Raw genomic sequence first — 26,714 nt, forward strand, 5'->3', positions numbered from 1 at the left:
CTAGCTAGCCCCAAGAATTTCTCTTCTTTTTGTATGTTTTTGTTTTGCCCCAATTAACTGGAAATTTATATGAAAATATTCATTAGTTGACAAATGTTAAGAAGTGGATATGTCTCCACAGGGTTAGAAATTTAAATTTTGAGCAACAGAAAAAAACCTGGAGGAAATAAGTTTTTGAAGTTTTATTTGTCATATGAGATTGTCGTATGAGATTAAAATCAAATATTTATTAAAATTCTACTATATGCAAAGCACATTGAATAAAGAGATTAGTAGGCCACAATTTTTGCCTTCAAGGAGCTAACAGAATATTTGGGTTAAATGAACACATGTGTACCATACATATCGATTCAAGACAACAGAAAGATAAGCCACCTTTTGGTAGACTTCATCTCCCTTATTAGCTGGGTCAGGTGGTCCCTCATTTTCCCAAGAAGATAAAGTGTTTTTCAGTCAACTTAAATATGTAAACTTTTAAGGTTGTTGATAAAATAGTGAAATTTCTACTTAAAATATTTAATTTATAAATTTAGTTGTATCTACTTTAAATTACATATCATTGATTCAGAAATATTTATTTTCCTATTCTCCATTTAATAAATCAATATTTTTCAAACTGTTCACATGAATCTTCAATAATATTATCTTTATCATCACTAGAACATCTTTTTGAGGCATGTAATGGTTTCCCACAGCATGTTATCTTTACTTTCTAAGAAATTATTTCAGATCTAGCATTTAAAAAATCCAAGTATGATGATGTCACTGAAATTGAACCCCATGTCACAAGTACTCATTGATATAACCTTAGGAGACTTCATCATCTCTATCTCCCCATTTGTCTTGAAGGAGAATATTAATGATCTCCACATCATAACGACTTACTACTGCTTTACAAGTTATCTAGATAGGCTTATTTACATTTGTATCTTTTAGTACTTTGAATTATTAGTTTATAACCCCAGTGTTAGTTACTGAATCCCCATTAAATTTCTCTGTCTCCCCCCTTTTAAAAAATTGTTTCTGTCTGGTGAGTTTTATAAGCATTTCAAACTATCATTGCTTGCAGCAGTTTAAATCTAATTTTTTTAACCAAGGATTATTTTGCTACTTAAAGTAATTGAGAGAAAACTTCATAATAGGGTAAATTTTGTAATGATTTTAGAAAAGAAAAAGAATAACTTACATTTATTTGGGTATGTGCAGGTTAAGCTTGTCTGTCAACACTTGTTGCTGAGGCCAGTAACGACCAATGGTATAGCATTCTCAAGTTGGGATCAGACCTTTGCGACAGAATAGTTTTTCCTTTTGCATTTATTAGGTATGCTAAAACAATTTATAACATTTTTGCTACTGGGTGGAGGCCAGGAGAAGAGACCTAGGTGTCGTTGAAGGTAGAAGATCAGAGGCCCAGCAGCAAGAGAAGAACCAAGTGGCAGGGGTTGTGAGGAAGTTGCAGACACTAGAAAGAAACATTAAAGAGACAGTTGTGGATCCACTATTCCATGTTATGGAATCCAGCATTTCTATGATAATGTTGAGAAACAGAAAGTGATCAACCTTGATCTTACATGTAGACACCTCAAATACAAGTTGGAAAAGGTAATGCCTTATTCTAGATCATTTGCAGTTATTATATTTTATCAAATGTAAGTTGCTAATCTGTACATTTGTGTAATCCCATCACTTTATTGTCCAGGTATATGAAAAAAGATGGTACATAAAACTACCATCTGGCCCCGGCCGGTGTGGCTCAGTTGGTTGAGCATTGTTCCATGCACCGAAAGGTTGTCAGGGCACATGCCCAGGTTGCTCGGTTAATCCCTGGTCGGGGGTGTGCAGGAGGCAGCTGATTGAAGTTTCTTTCTCACATCGATTTTTCTCTCGCTTTTTTCCTTCCTCTCTCTCTAAAATCAATGAAAACATTTAAAAACAACAACAAAAAATACCATCTGTAAATATTGATATTACAATTCTTATGTTTATTGTTCTGAGTCCTTTTTGGTTCTGTGTCTTCTTGGTAAACTTTAAAATGATGTACAATTTTATTTTTGTTTTCAGAAAAGGCATATTTGATGAATACAGCCAGATAACTAGTCTTGTTACAGAGGAAATAGTGAATGTCCATAAAGAGATTGAAATGTCGGTTGAGCAGATAGATCCTAGCACAGAATACAATAATTTTATAGATGTTCACAGGTATGTATGATATTTTCATTCTTCTTTCAGTACTGATGACAATATTATTTTTTCGACATATAATATTTAACCAAATTAAAATAAGAAATATTGAAGAGCTTGCTAGGACATTAGATATTTCAGATTAATTTGTCTCCTTTTAATTATTTTCAGTCCTTTCTCCAAGATGATAACTATTTATGTAATGATCTTTAAAAACTCAGTTGTCACTATATCATTTCTTAAGCCCACACTTAATCCATGAAATTATATTTTCTTTTTAACATTTCTATAGTAGTAATACTATGACTTTGTGTATGAAACTTTATAATGTACCAATTACTTTTCCATGCATTCATCATCTTAGTTTATACTCATTAGCATTGTGACAGGAATAAAACCACTTAATATCCACATTCTATAAATGAGGAAATTAAGACTGAAATTACATGACTAGATCTTTGATGCCTGGGGTTTAATGTGATTTATTCTATTTATGTTTACTCTACTTTGTTAATATAATTTTTGATGAGAAAATATATCCTGCCCTTGGTGTGTACTAAGATGTATTATGATAGGCTATTCATATTGATCAAAATTATTTGGCATGCTTTACTAGAACATCAGCTGCTAAAGAGCCAGAAATTGAGTTTGATGCTTCCTTACTAGAAGAGAATGAGAACCTTCAGGCAAATGAGATTATGTGGAATAATTTAACAGCAGAAAGTTTGCAAGTAATGTAAGTATTTGGAAAGCCTGAACTGTATAAATAATACTACTTTTATTTTTAGTTGTGCATTCTGAGATTTAAAATCCCAATTTTTGTTTTTTGCAAGTAATGAAAAGTAAATTAAAAACAAACTGTTGTTTGGGCAGAATGAACTGTTTTAAGAAATACGTTAACTTTTACTTGTTACCCACTCATTCATTTTGGTAATTCCAAAAATCAAAATCTGTGTGATGTATTCATTCAGTTATTGCTAATATTTTATATTGGAATAATGTTTTATTCTTTTTAAAATTAAAAAAAAAAATAACCCATTTCATCCTTAAAACTTATTGGCGGAACCATTTTGGAAATGAATGTTAGCAATAAGAGACTTGTAGATGTCAGCATCGTTTAGTACAAAAATTTGCCTTTTAACTGAGTTCTCCTTAAGCAGAGATGTCCTCTATCATAGGCTGGTCAACCATCCCTTCTTTGCTTTGTTGCGACTGCATAACATTTTAAAGTTTTGTGTTTTTTAGTCCTTTTCAAATATTAAAGCCTGTAAATAGTACGTTTTTAAATCTAGAAAATATAATTAAGCCATTCTACTTTTAAATATTTAACCTAGCTCTTGATTTTTTTCAGACACAACACAAAGAAACTTCTATCTCTTAATAAGCACTGTATGTGCTTGTTTCTGTCAGAACCACACCTAGAGATGACTATGCTCTCACTTGCTCTTTAACATTGGGCTTGTTAGATCACCTGACCTGTTGGAAAGGTTACCTCAAAAGAGTCAGCCACAAGTCCCCGTCTAATATATGTAAACAATCTCCTTTCTGTTGTTCTGTAACAGTGTTGCAGATAAGTAACTGAATGTTACGATCCCGGGACTAGCTCTTGGAAAGGGGTTTAGTGTCTTTAAAGCTGGCCTGATGCCATTGAGGAAACTAACAATGCGTGTGGAATGACCTGTGTAAAATGAAGGCTTGATAGTCGTTGTGGACTGACTGTCGGTGAGAAGAATGGAGGCTTGGGAGTACCCTGCGTTAGAAGGTTTTCCCTAGCAGTCATATCGGGATTCTTGAAGCTGTTTCCCAAGTTTTGAAGCCCGTCACAGTAGTTTCACTTTGGTTTTAGGTATATCATTACAGTGTCAGTTATCTCTAAACCAGTGCTCGCCCTGGGTGATTTTGTCCCCAAGGGAAATCTGGCAATACCTAGAGACATTTCTGTTTATCAGGTGGGAAAGTGTTACTTGTATCTAGTGGGTAGAAGCCATGGATGCTGTTGAACTTCCTGCAGTCACAGGACGGCTCCTACACGTGAAAGTGTCAGTAGTGTCCAGGTTGAGAAACTCTGCTCTAAACAGTAGAGGTGAATGAAGGTAGGGTTTCTCAATTCTTTTGACAAATTCCATTTCTTAATTCCTGTGCTGCTTGGTGAAGGAATATGACATAAATTACTCCTGTTTTAAAAATTATTACATTGCTCCCAAATAATTTATCCATTTGTTTATCAAAAATATATTTTCTCTGTATTTAAGGTTGCAAGGGTTAATACTTTCAAGGAGTTTACACTAAAATTGATCAATTTATTTTAATAAACATCAAGAAAGAATGAGCATATAGATATTGGAGTATAATGTGGTAAAATTAAAAATAACTACCTGTTATAAGCTTATATAAAATAAGAGATTTTGTAACCAAAGAAGAATTTGTTTTATTGCTATTCAGGGTATAATGAGAGCAAAACTAATTATGCTCATAAATCATTATTTCTTAATTATGATGATGAAGCAATGAACAAAAATGTAATAAATTAAAGATAATATATCTTTGATAATGTGATAGAAGATTTCCTTGCTTACATCTTACTAAGGCAGAACTTTAGCTACATTTCATTGAATAGTACCTAAATTTAGGATATGAGTTTAAGATTAGGTTTTCCTCAGGAATTTTATTACAAGAATGAGTTATTCAGTGTGTCTGTTGGCACTGTCAAGATAATCTAAGGTAATTGCATCAAGATACATATATATATATATATAACAATGCAAGAGGAAAATCTTTCTTTTAACATAATATTAGTGCTTTAAAGTAAAACTAATATAGGTTAGGGCAAAAATAGGTTTACAGTTGTTCATATGGAAAATCATACAATAATTAATAAACAATAATACAAGAATAAACTGTGTTTCATGTATTCACAACTGTACACCTTTGCCCCACCCTGTATCTTTTCTTCCCTGAGGCATTAATTTGTTAATTTTTTTGTTGGTAGTGTTGAAATATTATATCCAATAGAAATGAATGAAGCAAGCAAACAAATAGCTTGGGAAAAATAAATGCAAATGACCAATAATTAAAGAAATATATATATTTAAAAGAAGCTATTTCACCTCCCAGATTGGCAAGGATTCAATGATTTGATAATACCCAGTGTTGTGTAGGTTATGGAGGAATAAGCCCTCGTGAAGTCTTGGCAGAAATGAAAACTAGTATAACCTTTTTGGAGGATAATTTGGCCATATACATCAAAATTCAACTTACACATACACTCTGACTTAGAAATTCTACCTCTAGAACTTTAGCCTACAAGTATGCAAAGATATGTATGTTGGGTTACCTGGGTGTGAACCCTGACAGTACGGCTTATTACCTTTGTGAAACTGGACAGATTATTTAATTCCTTTATGCCTCATTTTTCTTAATTGTAAAATAGTAATAATAATGGCACCTAACTCATAGTGTTATGGTTCCATGCATGAGTAGACGTAGAATGCGTGGACTATTTCTTGGCACATAGTAAGTTCTATGTATTATTTTTTGTTTTTTGTTTTATTACTACTTGGGGTGGTTTCATACATTAAGGACTATAAACACAATGTTTAGGTTTTACAGAGGCCTTTGGAAATATTTGATATCTGAAAATTTTTTGTTAGTTGCAAAATATGAAAAGAAAACTGCTATAAGGTATTCTATGTGACTTCATTAATTATTAAATTCAGTACACACAAAAATATTTCAAACAATTCGTGGGTTAAATTTTCTCACTTTTTAATATCTGCATATGAATGAGGGTTTCTGAGGAACCACTTTTTAATATATATGATATTATTTGAATAGAGGCTAAGGACGATAAAGGTCTCAAAACAGTCCTTTTATTTGAGCAAAACATTGGAAACAGTGTTTGGTTAAATGAATTATAGTATAGCCCTAGTTTTCCCACAATTTTTCCATTACGCAGGTTTTAAATACAATAAGCTAGGTTGACATGTATGCTTATGTGGAAAGATGTCCAAAACGTATGATAAAGAGCAAAACCAAATTACAGAATCGTATTTATGGAGCGAGTCTAGTAATAAAAAGTGGTACGTGTGTGTATGTTCATATGTACATAGACTATACCTTGAAATGGAGGTGAATGGATAGGGCAAGTGGAGAAGTATGTTGGGGCTAATATTTATAATGTTAAATAAATGTGGTTTTATTTCTCATTCTTTGAGTATTTTGTCAGCATGACTCTCTCCAGAATATTAGGTATTTATTTTTCTTTTCATTGTGTCAGTCATTCCTTTTATTAAGCATTTGTTTCTGAATCATATCGCTTTAAATAGTTTTAGAGTATAACTCTCCCAAAAGCTCTATTTGAAAATGTTCCTATTTTATGGTCTGTGCTTGCCTGTATTCTACATGTTTCCTTAGCTCATTTAATATCTCTAATGCATTAATATCGAATAATATTAAGGAAAACTTCAGAAACATTTTCCCCTTTGTTTGCATTCCTTTATGTTTGTTTAAGGGATCGGTGACCACCCTGTCCATTGTGGAGAATCATTAATTTATGACTCCTGAAGAGTTTTTCTATAAATAGTGATACTGGCAATCTCCCAGGCTGCTGATTAGTAGTGACTATGAAACAGAGAAAATTGGACCACATTTCTCATGGACTCTTCAAAATTCTTGGCTAGATGTCAGATGTTGTGAATGATTAATTAACATCTTTGTTGAGTGAGTGAATGAAGACTGTTTTATGGAGAGTATTCAGGGGCTTTATGAATAGTGGATCTCATATCTGACTTTGTATTGGGATCACCTAGGGAGCTTTAAAACATGCTGATACCTGGGACCTACCCTAAAACAACTAAATCAGATTTTCTGAAGGTAAGATTGGGCATTGGAATTTTTGGTAAACTTTCCATGTGATTTTAATATGCAGACAGGATTGAAAATCTCTGCCATAGATCCACTAAAATTGTTTGTAGAAATGTGTATATTGCTTTCTGCAAATCTGTAGAGGGCTTCATGACCCAAAATGACTAAGGACTAATACTTACGTGAATATCTTATCTTTTATATTTAAAGAATGTCTTTTTTGTTAAACGTTTCTAATGAATTTATATTCCTCAAATTGTATAGCATTACTGTGGAAAACTAGCACTTTTACAATAGACTGACTAGATGACACCTTTTAATTTTTTTCTTTTTTATATTCTTAAATGTAGCATAAAATTGTTTTCATTAGCAGAAACTTACTCATAAATTTAATGTTTTATGTTCTTGGTTTCTGTTTATTGTGTTATGTAGAGTTTTCTCCAATAAATTTAAGAGGTTCTGAGATTATTACACAATTAGTATTTATATCCAAAACAAGATACAGTGTTGCTGCCTGCCCCTTTTCAGACTTGATGAAAATCTAGTCATATAATACTAAGTGACAAAGTTATTGCATTTACCATCTAAATATGTGCCACTCAGCATTTTATCATACTCTAATTATCTATGAACTATAGTTATAAAGGTTGCATATAAATATAGATATACACACACTCTTCTATACATAGAAAAGTTAAACTCAGTTATTTGTAGGATATTTTATTTTCTATTTATAGGAAATTATTTTGCTTGGTAGATCATGATTGTGATAAAGGGCTATTTCTGGGCCTCTGATAATTTCTAGCACTGGACACCTGAAAATGTATATTTCCCACTACACATGCACTCAGGTTGTATTATCTTCAGGCCTGAATCTGATCTTGCTTCCTTTGTCTTTGTTATCTGCAGCCTCTCTCCTTCCCCTCCAACACCCCTTTTCTATTTGCTTCTTTTTTGGATCTCTCTGTCAAATGCTGGAAGAGATACTATAGTTTTATTTTTAATCATCCATTTATTAAGATTATATATGCAAATACTTCTTCTAAGGTAATCACTAATTAAATAATTTCAGTTTATCAAAATAACCTGAAATAAACCAGGTCTATAGAATTTTGAAATAAAAATGTATTTAAGTGTCTGTCGTATGGGTTTTGGCATTTGAATAGAAGAGGCATCCATTTGTGATCAATTTTAAATTTTAAGCAAGGTAAATGGAGTTATGAATCAGCATATCAGTAGTTTAAATAAGAAATTACAAATAGCAAGCTATTCCTCATAATATGAACATTGATATGTTTGCCAAAAGAGGAATTTTGATTAATTTTAATAAAATGGTAAAGAGTTAAGGTTTTATTTAGTTCTTTTGTTGACTGACTTTTCTAGTTTCAAATGAAGTCTCTTAATTATAAGTTGTTACCACCTATCAATAGGAAATATATTTGAATTTCAGTCTTGTATTCTAAACTGAAGCCCAACCAACCCTAGGCCTCCTATTTCCCAGTACATTTTAAAAAATTTAAAGTAATAATGTGTTTAACTTTTACAGTGGGATATAAATAAGATACCTTAATTGAACAGTGGTAATTCTCTATGTGGAAAAGAGATTTTCTTGGATTTTTGTGGGGTATGAGTCAGCAAACTACCACCTGTGGGCCAAATCCAGCTTGCCACTTATTTTTATGCAGTCTGTGAGCTAAGAATACTGTTTATGTTTTTACGTGAATAAAAAATATCAAAAGGAAAATTACATTTTCTGATGCATGAAAGCTACGTAAATTTAACATCAGTACATAACTAAAGTTGTATTGTAACATATCCACGCTTATTCATTTGCCTGTTGTCTATGGGTGATCTCCTGCTACAACGGCAAAGTTGAGCATTTGTGTCAAAGACCACGTGGGGACATTCTCATCACTTCACACTGCTGCTTGGCACATCGCAGATCACGGTGACACAGTTACAACCCAACAGCATTTTGAGTGCCACACATACTGCTGTACAACATCATTTTATTTACCTTTTAATATTAGTCCATGCCTATTAAGTCAAAACAAGAAAAGAAAATGGATTTTGAATGCCACACTTTTAAGACACAGTGGAGTGTGGATTATTTTGTTATTGAATTAGATGGTAAAGCATTGTGTTTAGTTCGCAGTGACACTCTGACTGTGCAAAAATAATGCAATATATGCTTACATTACCAAATAATCATGCAGCTCAATATTACCAGCTCAGAGGAGAGTGCTCGTCAGAAAATTTAGAGGATTGAAAATGGAATACCTCATTACAGCAGACTTTCTTCAGAAAAGTAAAATATGTAAATGAGGGTGCAACCAAAATAAGTTCCTGGGTGGCTCATTTGTTAGCTGAGCAAGGAAAGCCATTTACTGATGATGAATTAATTAAATAGTGTTTCACTGCAGTAACCGAAGAAGTATGTCCAGTGAAAATAAACTTGTTATAACCATTAGTCTTTCAGTGAGAACATTTGCTTGAGGAGTTGAGACATTGAGAGCTGCATCATTAGTTGATTAAAAAAAGACAAGGCAAATAATTTCATGTGGTTTTCCCTGACTCTTGATGAGTCAGCAAGTGTGATCAAAAAGTGCTCAGTTTATTTGAAGAGTCAGTGCCAAGTTTTAAGTGACTGAAGACTTACTCTCTGTGAATAGCCTGAGTGGATCAACTACAGATAAGAATATTTTCAAAGAAGTAAAGAAAACACTAGTCCAGTACAAACTGAAGTAGAATCTTTTAAGATGTGTAACAAATGCTGGTGTTAAAAATATGTGTGGATCAGAAAGAGGCTTAGTTGAACAAATTTACGAAGCATGTACGAATGTTAAGTGTTTTAATCCTATGGTTATTCATCACGAGGTACTTTGTGGAAAATATTTGAATATAACCATATGTTACTGAATCAATAATGTCAACAAGGACCTACATTTGCTCTTGTGGACTTGACCATCAACAATTACATGAATTTTGGTAAGAAATGGAAACTGCATATCTTGGCTTGCCCTATCACACAGGACTTTGGTGATTTATAAGTGAAAAGTTTTACTGTGATTATTATTATTTTCTTTAGTGCAGAGCTCAGATTGGAATATTTCTAAATAATCAGAATTTCCCTCAACTACTGTTAGTGAACGCTGAATTCTCAAAGTTTTGGATATTAGCTTGTGCTGAAGACTTGATTAGTTTCCTGTTGAGTTCAACCTAAAATTACAAGCTAATACAGTGCTTATAGGCAGAACTTATACTGCAGGAAAGTCATTTAGATGACATCTAATGTTATTTGAATTCCAGGCAATGTCAGGTTGTTTTATATACCCCCTGTGCAGTCAAACATTAAAACAGAAAGCAAGATCACCATTCTTACAAAATTTGTAGCTGATGAAATTTCTGAGCTCAAGCTACATTTCCAGTAGCATGTTTCTGACCTTGGTACATATATTTTGACATTTCAAAATCTATTTAACTGTGCAATTGAGGAGTTCCCACCTAACTTTAGAAGTGATGAATGTGCAATGTAGTGACATGCTAAATCTCATGTAATATAATTTTATAAATGTCAGCTAAGCAATCAATATGCTCAATTGAAATCATATGCTCAGGGATTGATATTGGAATTTGGCAACACCCATCTGTTTGAAAAGATATTTTCAAAGATCAAATACATAAAATCTCTTTATATATCGTCTTTAACAAGTGAACATTTGTAGCTTATTTTTATGATAAGCACTACCTTTGAATTTCAATGAAGGTAAACATTATCACCCACCCTTAAAATATTTCTATCCTTCTCATAGTAGACTGTTGTTATGATAAATTGTACTCTATTATTATTATTATATTTTGAATTTGTCAGTAAAATATTTGTGAATATTAGTTTTATTTTTTCTTATATTAATACCTTGATTTTGCCTCTTTGTGGAAGAGCCTAAAACATTTTACCCTCCAGACCTTTATAGAAAATGTTTGCTGACTCTTGTAGGAATGATACCAATTTTACTTATTAAACTGTCTGAATCAATTTTCTCAATCAAGGGAATGACAAATACTGCAGTACTCTCATGTCCTAAGCAGGACCTTGGTTTTATCAGGTCTGTTTTGGGCTGTTCTCACAATCTTAGTTCAAGTTTAGTTTTTGGGTGAACATATACTACACATATGTGAGGCTATATTAAGGGAATACTTTTTTAATGAGTGAGTTTGAAAGATTTGGAAATATTTAAAATATTAGAAGGCAGATGATATAGTAGAAGGAGAATTTGATTAAGGGAAACAAAGAAGTTGCATAGAATGCAGGTGGATTTGTCAGATTGGAGGTGTATATTTTTAACAAAAACTTTTGCTTGGTTGATTAGGAGTCACCTTCTGTTTAATATTGAGAAAAACTAATAAATGTTTGTGCAGTGGTGTAGAAGGTCATACACAAATTTCTATGAGATTGCAAAAAATGGTTTATTTCATTTATGTTGTAGTAATAAAGATGTCAGAAAATTACTTCAGGCAACTGTAACCCTTATTCCATTTGGGTTTTTGTTAACCCAAATGTCACAATGTGACAGTATTAGAAATTTGTCATTTATAGCTTTTTAGGAAGTTGGGTCTCTCTAAGAGTGCTGTAAGATATAGATAATGATATCCAGTGGTTTGGGGATACAAACAGTATTGTATAAGTACTGAAAACTTATTATCCACAATAATTGTTTTAGGCTTTTGTATGTTTAAATACAGTTGAATCTTTCAAAATTAACTAATACATGCAGATGATAAAATCTGAAAATCTTACAAAAGGGTATACAATGAAAGTCAAGGTTCTCCCTCTTTTTTTTTTTTTTTTTAGGGGTATGGTAGTAAAAAAGGCAACATGCTTTCCCCAGATAATTTCATTCTTCTAAATCATTTGTCTACTTTTAATTTGCAACCAAGGATCTCTAGAGAGTTAGAAATATTAAGAAATTTTCACTTATAATACTTAACTTTACTCAATTTTTAAAATTTAAGACTTAGAAGAACGCTCAGTTATGCTTTTTTGTGTGTGTGCTCAGGCTATAAAAGATTAAACCCTCAAGAATATGAACTATTTTCTTGACATGATCAGGAGCTAGAGAAAATTGAGGAAACTATATTATTATTCCTTTCCCTTGGTCTCCTGCTTTCCTGATTCTTGCCTGCCTTCTTTCTTACTTGGGCTTTCACTGATAAACCTAATAGGTAGTGGTTCTAGCTAGCAGAATAGACCTGCCAGGGAACAGCATTGTTAGCTATGTGAGGCCTTTGTCTGAACTTATAGTACATTGCCAGCTCTTATCTGGCAAGCTTGTGGTAGATTTCTTTCTTTTTTCTGGGTTAAAGTTGTCTTAGCATAGACAAGGAATTCGAAAAGAAATAAGTACCACTTCACTCTTTTCACAAATGAGCTGACTTGTACTAAAAAATTATAGCAAAGTAAAGCCTCAAAATGTAACTTCTCATTAATAGCTTAAGTTATATTTTTTCAGGAGGCCGACTAATTACTAAAGGAAGTAGAAAGTACTAGCAGATTGAGATTTAAATATACTTTACTAGAACTGTCATGTGCCAATGATTTCTGAAAAATGGGGTTAGGTGGTCTCAGGTCGTTTAACTTGCCCATTGTAGCTTGGGTTAGGACTCTGGCTGTCATCTCATTCCTCCCTCCCTAGCCTGCTGTCCGAGTAAAAATAGCAAGGAAAAAGGGCAGCCCAAAAGTTAACTAGGGCAACAGCGATGTTCACCACAATCAAACACCTTCCCTTGAATTTTTCCAAATAATTATTATGAAGAAATCAATAATAACATTTCTTTTGCTTTCTTTTAGATTTGTGGTGATATTACTACTGTTATTTCACATCAAATCAACACGTGTGTGTGTTTATGTTTGTGACTATAGACATGCTTACTCCTTTACTTGCATCAGGGATAACAAAGAAATACAAGCGTATGTTAATTTCTCATGGGACTGAAAAATTTTCACATTGCCAAAGATTTAAAGTTCTTGGAAATAATTGTTGTGAAGGGACAAACAACTTTTAATTGTTAGTGGCTCCTCTATTTTTAATGTAGCATGCTTGCAATGTTCCTTTATTTTACTTGTCCTTAATTGAGAGTAATGTATAAATAATAAAAATATAACCTGTCTTGAATTTCACTTAAAATATATTCAATCCTACCTCTGCTTTGGGAGCAACATTTTTTGCATCCAATGTTAACAAAATATTCTTTTAAAAAAAAAGAAGACAGCCTTGGACACGTAGCTCAGTTGGTTAGAATGTCGTCAAGGTTAGAATATGCCAAGGTTGTGGGTTCGATCCCCAGTCAGGGCACATACAAGAATCAACCAATGAATGCATAAAGAAGTGGAACAAAAAAATCGATGTTTCTCTTACCCTCTCTCTGTTTTTTCTCTCTCTCTAAAATCAATAAATTAAAAAAAAAGACAAAACTTAAAATTACTTTTCAGAAAAATATTTCTCACAGGACTAATAAAATTAGTTAATAATATAAAGTTACATTTATAGGAAATATGCTATGCTTCAAAATCTGTACTAGGAACTTAAAAAATATGCATTATAGTCATAGGAACCCTTTAAGTTAGGTGTTAAATTTTCATTTTATTAGAGTAGGAAATGGAAGTTTAGAAAAGCTAAGTAAATGTTAAACCTGGGGGTGTCTGGTTCCAGAGCTGGTGTCTTGTACACCAGAATGAGGTGCTTTACAAGATGTGGTAGAGATGTAGAGCTGTAAGCCCAGATGCTTCTCTTATTCTGATGTGGCGAGGTAAAGCGAGCTTGATGACGTAATTTTGTATGAACGGAGCCAGCCCTGCACCAGTGACTCCTATACAGAGGACTAAAGCTTTCCTCACTGCACCACTGCAGTAGTGGCTCATGTATGTTTAGCTCCAGAATTAGTTGGTGGGTAAAAGTTGTAAATTATGCTGTTTCCACATTAACATAGCTCTTTACTTTCTAGATAATTCAGAGTGATAGGAATCAGGAGAGCCTTCATACTTATTAGAGAATTATGGAAAAAGTTGAATGTTGGTCTTCTAGCAAGAAAAGCAGGACAGAACTGAGTGGAGTTGAGCACTTGTTATGTGCAAGACACTGTGCTAAGTGTAAGGAATATACTGTGAGGAGTAAGCCATGGTGCCTGCCTCTTACAGTTTGGTGTGACTGTGTATTTATTGCAGGATGGGTTGGAGGGTATGTACAGTGAGAAGAATTGAGAAGAAACTAGGGAAAGCAAACAGTAATTGTCAAAGAGAGGAAAAAAGGAAAGAGAGGGTGGGGGGGGGAAACAGTTGATGTCCCTTCTACTAGAATGCACATTTTCTGAATCCAGGTTTGTTTATTTTACCCCTAGTGTCTTGTATAGTAAACACTTGTTTAAATGAATGAATGAAGAATTGAGAAGAAAGGTGAGCAGAAAATTAATCAGGAAGAGAGACAGAGTAAGAAAAAGATGTAGGGGAGGGAGGTAAAAGATAGAGAAGAGGAAAGTGATGAAGAGAAGAAAAGCTTCCTAATCAAATTCAGCTTTGATGTAACATGGCCAAGACAGTGGCGAGGGGTTGGTTTTTACTGTTACTTCTGGACTGGGGTGACAGAAGGTGGTCGGGACAGGTTCTGAGGTAGGGTCCCGTGTTGCTGACTTTTGTGAGGTCTAAATGTGATCATATATAAGGCAGAATTTTATAAATAGCAAAGCATTCTGTGTTATTTATTTGTTTATAATTATTTATAAGTAACTTGAAACAAATTGAAATGTAATTTCTTGAGAATGATCTCTGATTTTAATACAGTAATGCTTTCTTTATCTAGTCAGGATATGAGTTATTCTGCCTAAGTGAATTTTCCAGATAACCAAAGTTCATCTTGTCATCCAATTCAAAAACATAATTTTACTGGATTTGATGTAAATCTTTTAAAAATATATATATATTCTTAAAGAAAAATACTGACCTTAATTTAGCCTTTTTCATATGATTCTAGATCATTACAAGCATCACTGATTATGTTTTGCTGTAATATAGTAATGCCCTCACCAACCCATTTAGATTTATTATGTTGCTTAACTCTAAACAAAGGTGAAAATCATCTGGATTGCTGTATTTTGAGTTTTTCTGATTATATCTCGGTTTTTCTGCCTCTTCCATCTCTATTACCTATTAGTTAATAATGTAAGAGTTAAATTAATTTTTGTTATGAGATTCAAATAGTATAAATAAATATAGAATGAACTATAAAATGCTTTTTTTGGTCTTAGATCACCACCTATTCCAATCCCACAGCCCTCAGAATGTTGATGAGTTTCATTGGTAGTAATCTGGTTTTTCTGTGCTTTTACACACAAACACACACATAACTATATACATATTATATTAGTCTGCTCTGCCTGCCATAACAAAATACCATGAACTGGTGCATTAAACAACCACAATTTATTTCTCCCAGGTCTGGAGGTTAGAAGTTCTAGATCAATGTGCTGGCGGGTTTGGTTCCTGCTTAGACTCCCTCCCCGGCTGGCAGACCGCTGCCTTCTTGTGTGCTCTCCTGACTTCTCTGTGTGTGGAGGGAGAGAGCGTGAGCAGACTCTTCAGTATCTCTTCTTAACAGGCACTAATCTCATCATGAAGGCTCCGCTTTCAGGGTATCATCTGACCCTAATTGCTTCCCAAAGGCCCAATCTAAAAATACTATCACATTGCTGGGCCGGGCGTGGCTCAGCGGTTGAGCGTCGACCTAGGAGCCAGGCGATCAGGGTTCGATTCCCGGTCTAGGGCACATGCCCGGGTTGTGGGCTCGATCAATGACTCTCTCTTCATTGATGTTTCTCTCTCTCTCTCTCCCTCTCCTTTCCTCTCTCTGAAATCAATAAAGATATATTATAAAAAAAAAAAATACTATCACATTGGCAATTAGGGCTTCAACATAAGAATTTTAAGGGGATACATTTCAGTTCATAGCACATATACACATACATTTATTTTAATATAACTGGAACTGTGCTATATGTATTCTGCATCATGCCGGTTAATTTAAAGATATGCCTTAGAAGAATTTACAAGTGTGCATCTCATTTTTAAGTGTCTACATGCTATTCTGTCTCTTAAATGGATTAAAATTCATTCCGCCATTCCCTTGTTGATGTTTTGTTTTACAAACAATGTTGCAACAAACATCTCCATATCAAGTTTTGTGCACATTGTAAATTATTTTTGAAAAACATAATTTTAGATGGTCACAGAATATTCTAATTTGAGGTTTGAGAGACAATTCCACATTGACCTATGAAAAATTTTTGCCAATTTTGTCACATCAACAGTGTATATGTGTGGTTTTTTTTGTTTTTTTTTTCAATATGAGAACACTGGATATTATCACTCTTTTTCATACTTGTCAATTTTACTAGGTGAAAAATAATTTACTGTTTATTTAATCTGCAGATATTTAATTGTGGGTCAGCTTGTAAATATTTCCATGTGCTTATTGATTAGTTGATTTTTTTTCTTGATGAAATTCCAATTGTGTTCTTTGTTTTCATATTAGGTTATCTTTTTCTAAGAGTTTTTCTGCATTAAGAGGGCTTTTGCTTATAATTTGCATTGCTAGTTTTTTTTTTACAGGTTGACTTTTGCTTTTGACTTTATTTACCATCACTTTAACTTTAAATAATCAAAATTTTAATAGACTTGGATTATTTTATTTTACTTTTTATATTTTGGGTTTCATGTATTGCTTTAGAAGGCTAAAGATAAAAATTTTACTGTGCTTTGATAATTGTGTGTCTTTTGTGGTAGAATTTTTCTATTCAGGACCAAATGCATTTTATATGACAATAAATTATCTGGTTTTTGAGTTCATATTAATTTTGTTTATTTAATTTTCTTCAAATCTGTATAGAAAACACCTCTAAAGCATTATTACAATATGTGCAAATAGCTTACTATCAATTTAAATTGTCATACAATGGAGCCTCACTTTCTTTAATTTAAAATAAGGGTATTGGGATCTATATTATAGATTATGATAGATATATCATGCAAATAATTCTGGGAACCATTTACTCAGTGCCTACTAAGTACCAGTTATATTTGCATTGGTTCATTTGATCCTCAAAACAGTGCTTTGAAGCAGATATTACTTTACTCAAATGAGAATATGAGCCAGGTAACTGGCCCAGGATCTCAGATAAGTAGTGGCAAAACCAGAATGTAAACACATGTTTAAAAACAAAAACCATACTCTTTTCACTATCTGCTCTTTCTGGACCATGAGAGGAATTTGTTTAATTTAGTCCTTTCTTCTTTCTCTGATTGTTGTTTCTGTTTCTCTTTTTCCATTTGATGAGTAAGACTCTAGAAAAGCACTGCCCAGGAATACTTACTGTGATTATTAAAATGTTCTGCACCATCCAGTAAGGTAGCCACTAGCCACGTGTGTCTGTATGAGCCCTTGAATTGCAGCTAATGCAACTGAGGAGCTGAAATTTTACTTTAATTTAAGTTAAATTACAATGACTACTGTTTCGGACATCACAACCTTAGAAGTATAAATACATTTGTGTGTGTGTGTGTGTAAAGTGAATGCAATTAATGTATGGGTTGATAATGAGGAAACTGTTCATTCTAGGTTGAAAACTTTAGCAGAGGAACTTGTGCAGACACAGCAAATGCTCTTAAATAAGGAGGAGGCTGTCCTGGAGCTAGAGAAAAGAATTGAGGAATCTTCTAAGACCCATGAAAAGAAGTCTGAGTGAGTAAAACAAAAATAACTTGGAAGAAAGTGTAATTGATGTAATTTTACAAAAATACTTCAGTTACGTGTATTATGAATTTAAAATTTCTAGAAGCTGAAATTTCATGTTAAGTATAAAACTTAGATACTTTCTAGGACTCTAGAAAAATAATTATGTTTTTGTCAGTACTGATTATATGTCTTAATGTTTTACGTTTGAACTATTTTCTGAAAAATCCTGTTAAAAGCTGTCTTTACTTCCCCTCATTACTGTCCACTAAGGATTCACTCTGAATTCCTTGTTAAGCAAGTGCCAGGCCAGTTTTATGTAGAAATTGGCTTCTACTGTGTTAAAAGGAAGCATATAAACATTAGAAAATAGCAGTCTGCTTCTCCTATAAAAATCATGTTGACATTTGCTGTGCTGTTTTTGCCTCACTATTGTTTTTCTCGCTGATTTCTGGATCTGTAAATGTCTTCCCAAAACCTCTGACTTTACTTGTCTTGGTATACTTTTGCTTTTACTAATTGTGTTAATTATGTTTTCTACTATTTCAAGAAGTAAATTTTGATGAAATTTAAAATTTCTAACCTGACTTTGGTCATCATTTGCATCTCCAACAGGGATTACTGGAATAGTTTATTTAATGTCACTGGATTATAGAGACTTTCTGTTATAATCTTACATATTCAAGAAAGTTGTGAAGTATAGGATTTCTCTCTGCTCTATACTTGCTCTTTCTTTCCACACAACTTTTCAAGTATTCTTCACTTTTCTCAAATCTCTGATCTCCTTATTTCTCCCATTGACATAAAAGAATATCTCTCCTACATTACAGAAAGAGTTAGAGTCATGGGGTGGCTCTTATTTCCTGGGACTAGCTATCCAAATCCAACACATTTTGTACCCATTCTCTTTCTTTACTTCCATAGAAGAACTGTTCCTTGCTCTAAATTTGTTTCTCATGCCTGTTTTTTGTATCCCATCATCTCTTACTTTTCCAGAAAATTTGCATTATTTTATATATTATGTTCACCTTCTCAGCTGGGACCTGCATCACTTTTTAAATATGCTTAAGTCTTGATCCTAAAAATAATATTCACCTCTTTGTTCACCCCAGATAACTTTTTAAAATTTTCATATTTCCTTGCTTTCTGTTTTCTTTGTCAAACTTGTTCTAAGAGTGATTATGCACGAGCATTTTCTCAACTTCCACTTACTTCTCAACCCATATATACCTGGCTTTTGCTCCATCACTATTGAAATAAGCATCTGTAAGGTCACCAGTGGTCTCTTCATTACTAAATTTAGCAACTGTCCTACTTGACCTCCTCACAATGTCTGACTTTGTTGACTTTATGTTTCTCCTTTTCACTTGGCCTTTGGGACCCACTATGCCAGATCTTACTCCTCTCTTTCTGGCCACTCTTTCTTTATAAACTTATTTTTCTCCACTCAGCCAATGTATTTTGGAGTTATGAAAGGCATGGCCATAGGCTATGTTACTTCCTTCCCAGAACTCTGTCCCTAGGTGATCTCCTAAAGGTGACCCAGCCCCGCTGGCATGACTCAGCGGTTGAGCATGGACCTAGGATCCAGGAGATTGCGGTTTGATTCCTGGTCAGGGCACATGCCTGGGTTCTGGGCTTGATCCTCAGCGGGGGTGTGCAGGAGGTAGCCGATCAATGACTTTCTCTCATCATTGATGTTTCTGTCTCTCTCTCTCCCTCTCTTTTCCTCTCTCTGAAATCAATAAAAATATATTTAAAAAAATAAAATAAAATAAAGGTGACCCACATTTATTACTCTTGGATATCTCCTCTGAACTGTCTGGCTCTATAATCATTTGCCTACTTAACATGCCTCCGTGGGTGTCTGAGGAGTACACTAAATTTTCTGTGTCCGAGGCTGAATTAAAAATCTCAGTCCAACCCAGTCCAATCCAACCTAGTTCACTCTTTTAGTATTCCTTATTTCAGTGAATGGCAATACCATCTATCCTGTTATACAACTCAGAATGTTAGGAGCCTGCCCCTGTCACTTATACTGTGGCTTTTATTACAGCTTGGTATTAAATGCCATATTGGAGTCACTGAGCCTTTCAAAGGTGAGAACAGAAATTTAGTGGATATGAAGAAAGAATAGAATAGCTGACCCTCTCACCAGCATGTCTGACTACATATTGTTGGAAGAGGCAATCTTTAAGTATTATCTTAATATAGAAGTTGTGGGTTTCTTTGATTTTTTGGGAGTATGTTTTCTTGACTCAAATCTTTGACTTTGATTCTCTCTTTATGTACATAATCAGCGTGATCCATGTTCCTTCACCTATTTATATTTATCAGGAGATGAGAATGGGAGTAGAGGAGAGGGGCTTAAATTTAGAGTGGTGGATATATGGAAATAGCATTACTTTTTTTAAAAAAATGTGTCTATTGATTTCAGAGAGAGGAAAGGAGAGGGAGAGAGAGAGATAGAAACATTAATGATGAGAGTCTTTGATCAGCTGCCTCCTGCACGCCCCCTACTGGGGATTGAGCCTGCAACCCAGGCATGTGCCCTGACCCAGAATCAAACCGTGATCTCCTGGATCCTAGGTTGATGCTCAAACACTAAGCCACTCCTGCTCAGCAGAAATAGCATTTCTTGAATTCTTATGCTGTTCCACATATAATATTGGATGTTTTATATATATTAAGTCAATGAATGTTATCTTTGCTTTCTGTTTAACTGTTTGTATTTACCTTTAGGAGAATTTAGATAACTTAGAATCACATACCTAATAAGTGGTAGAAAACATACAAGTCCCTGACTCCAAAATTTCTGTCTCTTTTGATCACAGCATTGCTTGATTCTATGATTTTAATAGTGTTCTTAGGAGAATATTTGAGGAGGGGTAAATATGTCAAGCAACTCAGGGGATGAGTCTTGTTTAACCCAAGTTCTATTAGCCCTTTATTGCCATGGAGGTTTTATTGTTAGCTTCAGGGAATAATCTTGAAAATGTTAAGGATATTTACTTAACTAAATAGTCATTGTGAAATCTCATTAATTTAGATATTAGTAGGGTTGAAATTTGTCTTTGAATAATATGTTAAAGTATTTCACTAAATAAATAGTCTTCAGGGATTCTGGGGAAATGTTTGAATTTTAATTTAATATTTCTTAAACGTCCTCTTTTGTGTGTGTATATGTGTATATACATATATTTAAATGCACTTAAATAATTAAAAATCAATTTTTATTTAGTTCTAAAAGTTGATTTAGAATTATTTTTACTCTGTAACACGTTGGCTTCATATGCTATGTTACTTGAAAATAATAAAAACAATAAAACAAAACTACATTTCCTCAGAAATACTAAAAATATGCTGTAAGTTACATATCTATATTCTTAAATTAGTGGAATTACACTGAATCTTTGCTTAACAGAAATACCATTATTGGTTCTATCAAAATATAATATATTAAGGGACTAACGCTAAAACCTATAAATTTGGATTTAACATAATTGTGTCTAAAACATACAACAGCAGTGACAAAATCATTTGATGGTTTTGATTCCTATAATTGAATAGTATGAAGTGAAAAATTAACTTAAAGAATGGTTTTTATGTAACATTAAGTTCACACAAGAGCAAAGTTTTAGCTTATGTAAATAATGCACCCCTCAGCTGAGATGTAGCTACTGCAGAATTTTATCTTAAAAAAAATAGGGTGACAGAGTAAAGCCAACCACTAGAAATGGTATGATTTTAATACAACACAAAGCATCACTCTAGTGTACATACCTATACTCGTTACTTTTAAAGCATGTTTACTCAAGTGGAAATAACGTCAATCTTTGCTTGATTTATGATCCTCGACTACTGTATTAGAAAATAGTTTATGGGAAAATATATCAAGCATATGTTATTTATGACTCAATGGCATTAAAGAGCTAGAATATTACTGTTGGCTTTAATGCTTGGTTTGACTTTGGAAAAATGAATGATTAATTTTGTATAATTTTCTACCACTATCACCTAGTACTTAAAAATACTTTATATGTTATAAAATCATAATTCTTAGAATAGAATCAATGCAGAATCTTAAGAGAGCATTTGATTCAACATTATCTTTCAAATTATCTTACATCTGCGGCCCAGAAGTTTTAAGAGACTTGCAAAATGCCACTTCTAGCCTGCAGTAAAGGCAAGAATTGAACCATCTAGAATATTGTTCTAGTATGCAAATTCAGGGTACCATTAATTTCATCTCAGAATTTTTAGATTACATGTATTACCAAAAAATGTGCTATGTAAATAGGGAATTTGTTTAACAATATTTATTGCACGTCTACTCAGTGCTGCAAATACAATGAAAGTAAGATGTATATGGCCACATGTCTCATGGAGCTTACACTTTTGTGGAATGGACCAATACAACACAAGAAATTAACAATTGTGATAATTGCTGTGAAACAGGTAGTTCAGATAGAAGCACAGAGGAGCACCTACTTAAGATAGGAGGTCCGGAGTCTCCTAGGAAATGGCACCTTTGCTGAGACCTGAAGGACAGAAGGTGCCGTACATGTGAAGAGGAGTCAGAGATAGCGATACGTAGCACATGCAAAGGTTCTGATCCTTTGCCTATTTTAAATTTATTCATGGCTTCTTATGCATCTTGTATTATTTAATCATGTATTTACTAGAATTTTCTTCTAATTAAAATATACATATAGCCTGTTTGCTCAATGGTGTTATAAGCATATAAAATAATTGTATAGTATTTTGTATATTGATTATAGCAGTACTTTTTAAAAACTAATTATTGAACAAAAGCAAGAGGCTAATGTATGTGAAATTTTCATTATACATAGAGCTCAATGGGGTTAATTGGAAGAGCTAATATTGCTCATTGATTTTATTATAAGATATGTTGATTAAAAAACATTAAGACCATAGCTATGCAATAGGGCATATGCTTCCCCTACAAGTCTCATTGTTTTTAAAAAGCACTAAACTGAAAACCAGGAAATTTATATTTTAACCTAATTCTTGGTATTAGGACAGTGTCTCAGATACAGTACAATACAATACAATACAATACATACTTAGAACTTCCGGAGGAGAATAAAAAAGGCCTATCCCAGAACAGATTATTTAGGAACCCGAGGCATATGAGATGACAGGAGCCTCGCCTCACCAGGGGAAGCATGGTGACAGCAACTGTAATATATATTTTAATTAAATTTTAAACTTTGAGATAATTGTATATTGCCGTGTATGTATATGACTTGATTCAGAGAGGTCCCACATACCCTATACTTACTTTGCCCCAATGGGAGCATTTTGAAAAAGTATAATTTAATATTATAATTGCAGATATTGAGTTTGATACAGTCATGACTTGGAACATTTCCATCACTACAAGGATTCCCTCTTGCTGTCTTTTGTTGCTACACTGCTGTCCATCTTCCACCCCCTTCTTAGCCCCTAATAACCTTTAATCTGTTCTCCATTTCTACAATTTTGTCTCTTCAAGAATGTTATATAAATGAAATCTCACTGAATGTAACCTTTTGAGATTAGCTTTTTACAGTCATAATAATTCTCTGGAGATTGACCCAGGTGCTTTCATTCTTTTTAACTGTAGAGCAGTGTTCCATGGCATATGATTTCACTTCCTAGGTTTGCCATACAGTTGATGAACCTACAATAACATCATTATCACCCAAAGTTCATAGCTTACATCACTCAGTGGTGTTTATTCTGTGGGTTTGAACAAATGTATAATGACATTTATCCATCATTCCAGTGTAATACAGAATACTTTTCACTAAAAATCCTCTGTCGTCCAGATATTTATTCCTCGCCCTGCCCCCCAGCTGCTGGAAACCACTGATCTTTTTACTGTTGATATAATTTTGGCTTTTCCAAAATGTCATATAGAATCATACATTATGTAGCCTTTTTAGATTGGCTTCTTTCACTTAGTAATATGCATTTAAGGTTCCTCCATGTCTTTTTGTGGCTTGGTAGCTCATTTCTTTTGAAGACTGAATAATATCTCATTGTCTAGATATACTACAGTTTATCATTTACCTAATAAAAGACTTCTTGGTTGCTTCTAAGTTTTGGTATTATCAATGAACCTACTATAAACACCCACGTGTGTGGGCTTTTACTCAGAGTTTTCAGCTCCTTTGAGTAAATACCAAGGAGTGTGATTGCTGGATCCTACGGCAACAGTATGTTTAGTTATGTCAGAAGCTGCTAAGCTGTCTTCCAAAGTGGCCGTGCCCTCTTGCATTCTCACAGCAATGAATGGTGCTCCTGCTGCTCCACATCCTCACCAGCATTTGGTGTCAGTGTTCTAGGGAGTGGTCATTCTCATAAGTGTGAAATGGCATCTCAGTGTTGCTTCAATTTGCATTTCCCTGATGACATATGATATGCAGCATCTTTTCATGTGCTTATTTCCCACCTGCATATCTTTTTGTTTAGGTGTCTGTTAGGGTCTTTGGCCCACTTTTTTAGTCCATTGTTTTCTTACTGTTGACATGTAAGAGTTCTTTGTATATTTTAGGTAACAGTCCTTTATTAGATGTGTCTTGTGCAAATCTTTTTCCTCCTATGGCTTCTCTTCTCATTCTCTTGATAGATGTACATGAAAATATCTTTTTACCGTCTTACTTTGTACATTTAAATTGATCCTTAGACTGTCGTTATTGTTGTGATTCTTGTGGTGCTAGGAAATGCAAAGAAGGAACTCTCAGGAAATTTTAGGTTCATATGGATGTAACCTTTTCCAGGACCTGGTCCTTATGAATTTATGTTCACAAAAGTGAATGTTTTAAAAATAAACTTTTTCTGAAGAGATTCACTGAGAAATAAAAAAATTATAAACAATTTATTATGAAAAGGGAGCTACCACCTAATAAGCAAACCAGCATGAATTTTTCAGAAATTTGTGTGAATTTAGAACACATGTCACGGATTGTTAAATGATATAAGTAATAATTGCCATTTTCTGAATTTTTATTTTATGGTAGGTACTTTGCTAATAATTTAAAAAATATCTTATTGAATTCTCAGAACAATTCTGACAATAGGAATATTATTTTCATCAATTTATCCAGTGATAAAACTGAAGATGAGAAAAGCAAAGGGATTAAGTCATAAAGTTGAATGTGTTTTAATTCAGTATAAATTACATTTTTTTTATATGCCATTGATGATTTTACTTGGGAAGTGTTTGTGAGCTGACAGTATGGTATATCCCTCCCCATTACTTCTGCTATTAACTTCACTGTTTTAGAGTGATTTGTCTTTTGAACATTGCTAAGTCTTTCTTACAAATAAACTTAATCATTAGTTCTTTCCAACATTTCACTCAGTTCTCTGCCTTTTTTTTTAGGATACTCTCCTGAAACTCATTGCAATATAATTTGAGGAGATTTCAGCTTTCTTTATAGCGTCCACTCAGGCTGCATCCTACTCAGTTTGACTGGAATTGAGTTTCAAATATCAACCAGCACCTTATATATAAATAAATCTCTCTTAGTGTGGGTTCCTTCTGTCCACAATTACTTACTCAGTTTATGTCCATCCTTTTAAGTTTCACTTTAAGAAGGTAACATTCTGAGCTTATTCTCCAACTTCGAAGCTTCCTCTATTGACAATCTGTTCTTTCGTACATATAAATAAGTTACTTTAGTAGTGTATGGCACAGTTCTTTAAGATATCAGTATACTATGTATGACAGTGTTTCCAGAGGTGTTCCCCACCACCACTGCCTGGGTTTTTTGGTGTGTGGCTTAAATGTGGATGAGTTAGTTTGCAGTTTCCACTAGGAGGAGCCTCCAAGGGGTAAAAAATCACAATAAGGCAACAAGTGGCCTATATAGTTCTCTAAAGGAGGGATTGGGAAGTCTGTTGTTTTTATAGTGATGACACTGAAAAGATTTGGGGACTTATGCTCATTTCTTTAATCACATCTCAGCCCGTAGTCTTCGTTAGAACAGCTTTCCCCAATTCTAAACACACACCACTCACAATATACAAACAACTTGTTCCCAGGCTGTCACCTTGATTTGATTTATTTTACTCTAGGCACAGATTTGACTCTAGCTACATTCCATTTGAAATATGAAGTAAATTTAAGATTCTGCTTCAGTCATGATAATTCATTTTAGGCCCTATGCTTCTGGACTTAAGTGTCTGTACTCTGTGAGGTAGATGGTTTAGCTGTAAAATAAAATGAATGCCATAGATCGCAATATATTTGAAAGCGTCTTGAATTTGGTTTTTGCTTCCAAACATTTTCTTCCATTTTGTTATTGCTAGCATTTAATAACTACTGTTATGTCTCAAAATCTGTTTAGTTCCCTAATTCTTTTGATTCTGCAGGACTCATACAGATGAAAACAGAAGTCAAAATAATTCATATTTAATGTGTTCTTTTTTAGTATTGTGCTGCTGATAAGCCAAAAACAGACACTTGAAGAGCTGAAACAGTCAGTGCAGCAGCTGAGGTGCACTGAGGCAAAGTTTACAGCACAGAAAGAATTACTAGAGCAAAAAGTACAAGAAAATGATGGGAAAGAGCCACCTCCGGTAATAAATTATGAAGAGGATGCACGATCAGTTACATCTATGGTAAGCCAAAGGGTAATCAAACAAGAAACCTGAAAGAGCAGTATATAGGTAATAAGTGAATACAAAAGTTGATTCTGGTTTCTATAACAAATTATTACTCTTGTTAATATGCAGCTCCTATTAAACTTGTTTGTAAATGCAAAATAGACTTGCCAGTCACCTTCAGGTCACCTGGAGAGCACTTTCAGGAACCACCTGTAGAGTCAGAGGAAAAAGTTCTTCTTTTGCCTTCAAAACTGAAAACAAAGACTGCAGTTG

At 33.6% G+C, this 26,714-nt stretch overlaps 1 protein-coding gene across 1 annotated transcript in view; it reads left to right on the forward strand.

Moving 5' to 3' along the window:
- Window positions 1-26,714, forward strand: part of FER (FER tyrosine kinase) — a 313,312-nt gene that overhangs the window by 72,510 nt on the left and 214,088 nt on the right. Inside the window, exons 7-10 of the mRNA XM_087815481.1 lie at window positions 2,062-2,199; window positions 2,798-2,917; window positions 17,709-17,831; window positions 26,267-26,456. Of these exons, the coding sequence (XP_087671607.1) occupies window positions 2,062-2,199; window positions 2,798-2,917; window positions 17,709-17,831; window positions 26,267-26,456 (571 nt within the window). The remainder of the gene's footprint in view (window positions 1-2,061; window positions 2,200-2,797; window positions 2,918-17,708; window positions 17,832-26,266; window positions 26,457-26,714) is intronic.

The sequence above is a fragment of the Miniopterus natalensis genome, chromosome 3 (assembly GCF_054644295.1).
Source record: "Miniopterus natalensis isolate mMinNat1 chromosome 3, mMinNat1.hap1, whole genome shotgun sequence".
Lineage (NCBI taxonomy): Eukaryota > Metazoa > Chordata > Mammalia > Chiroptera > Miniopteridae > Miniopterus > Miniopterus natalensis.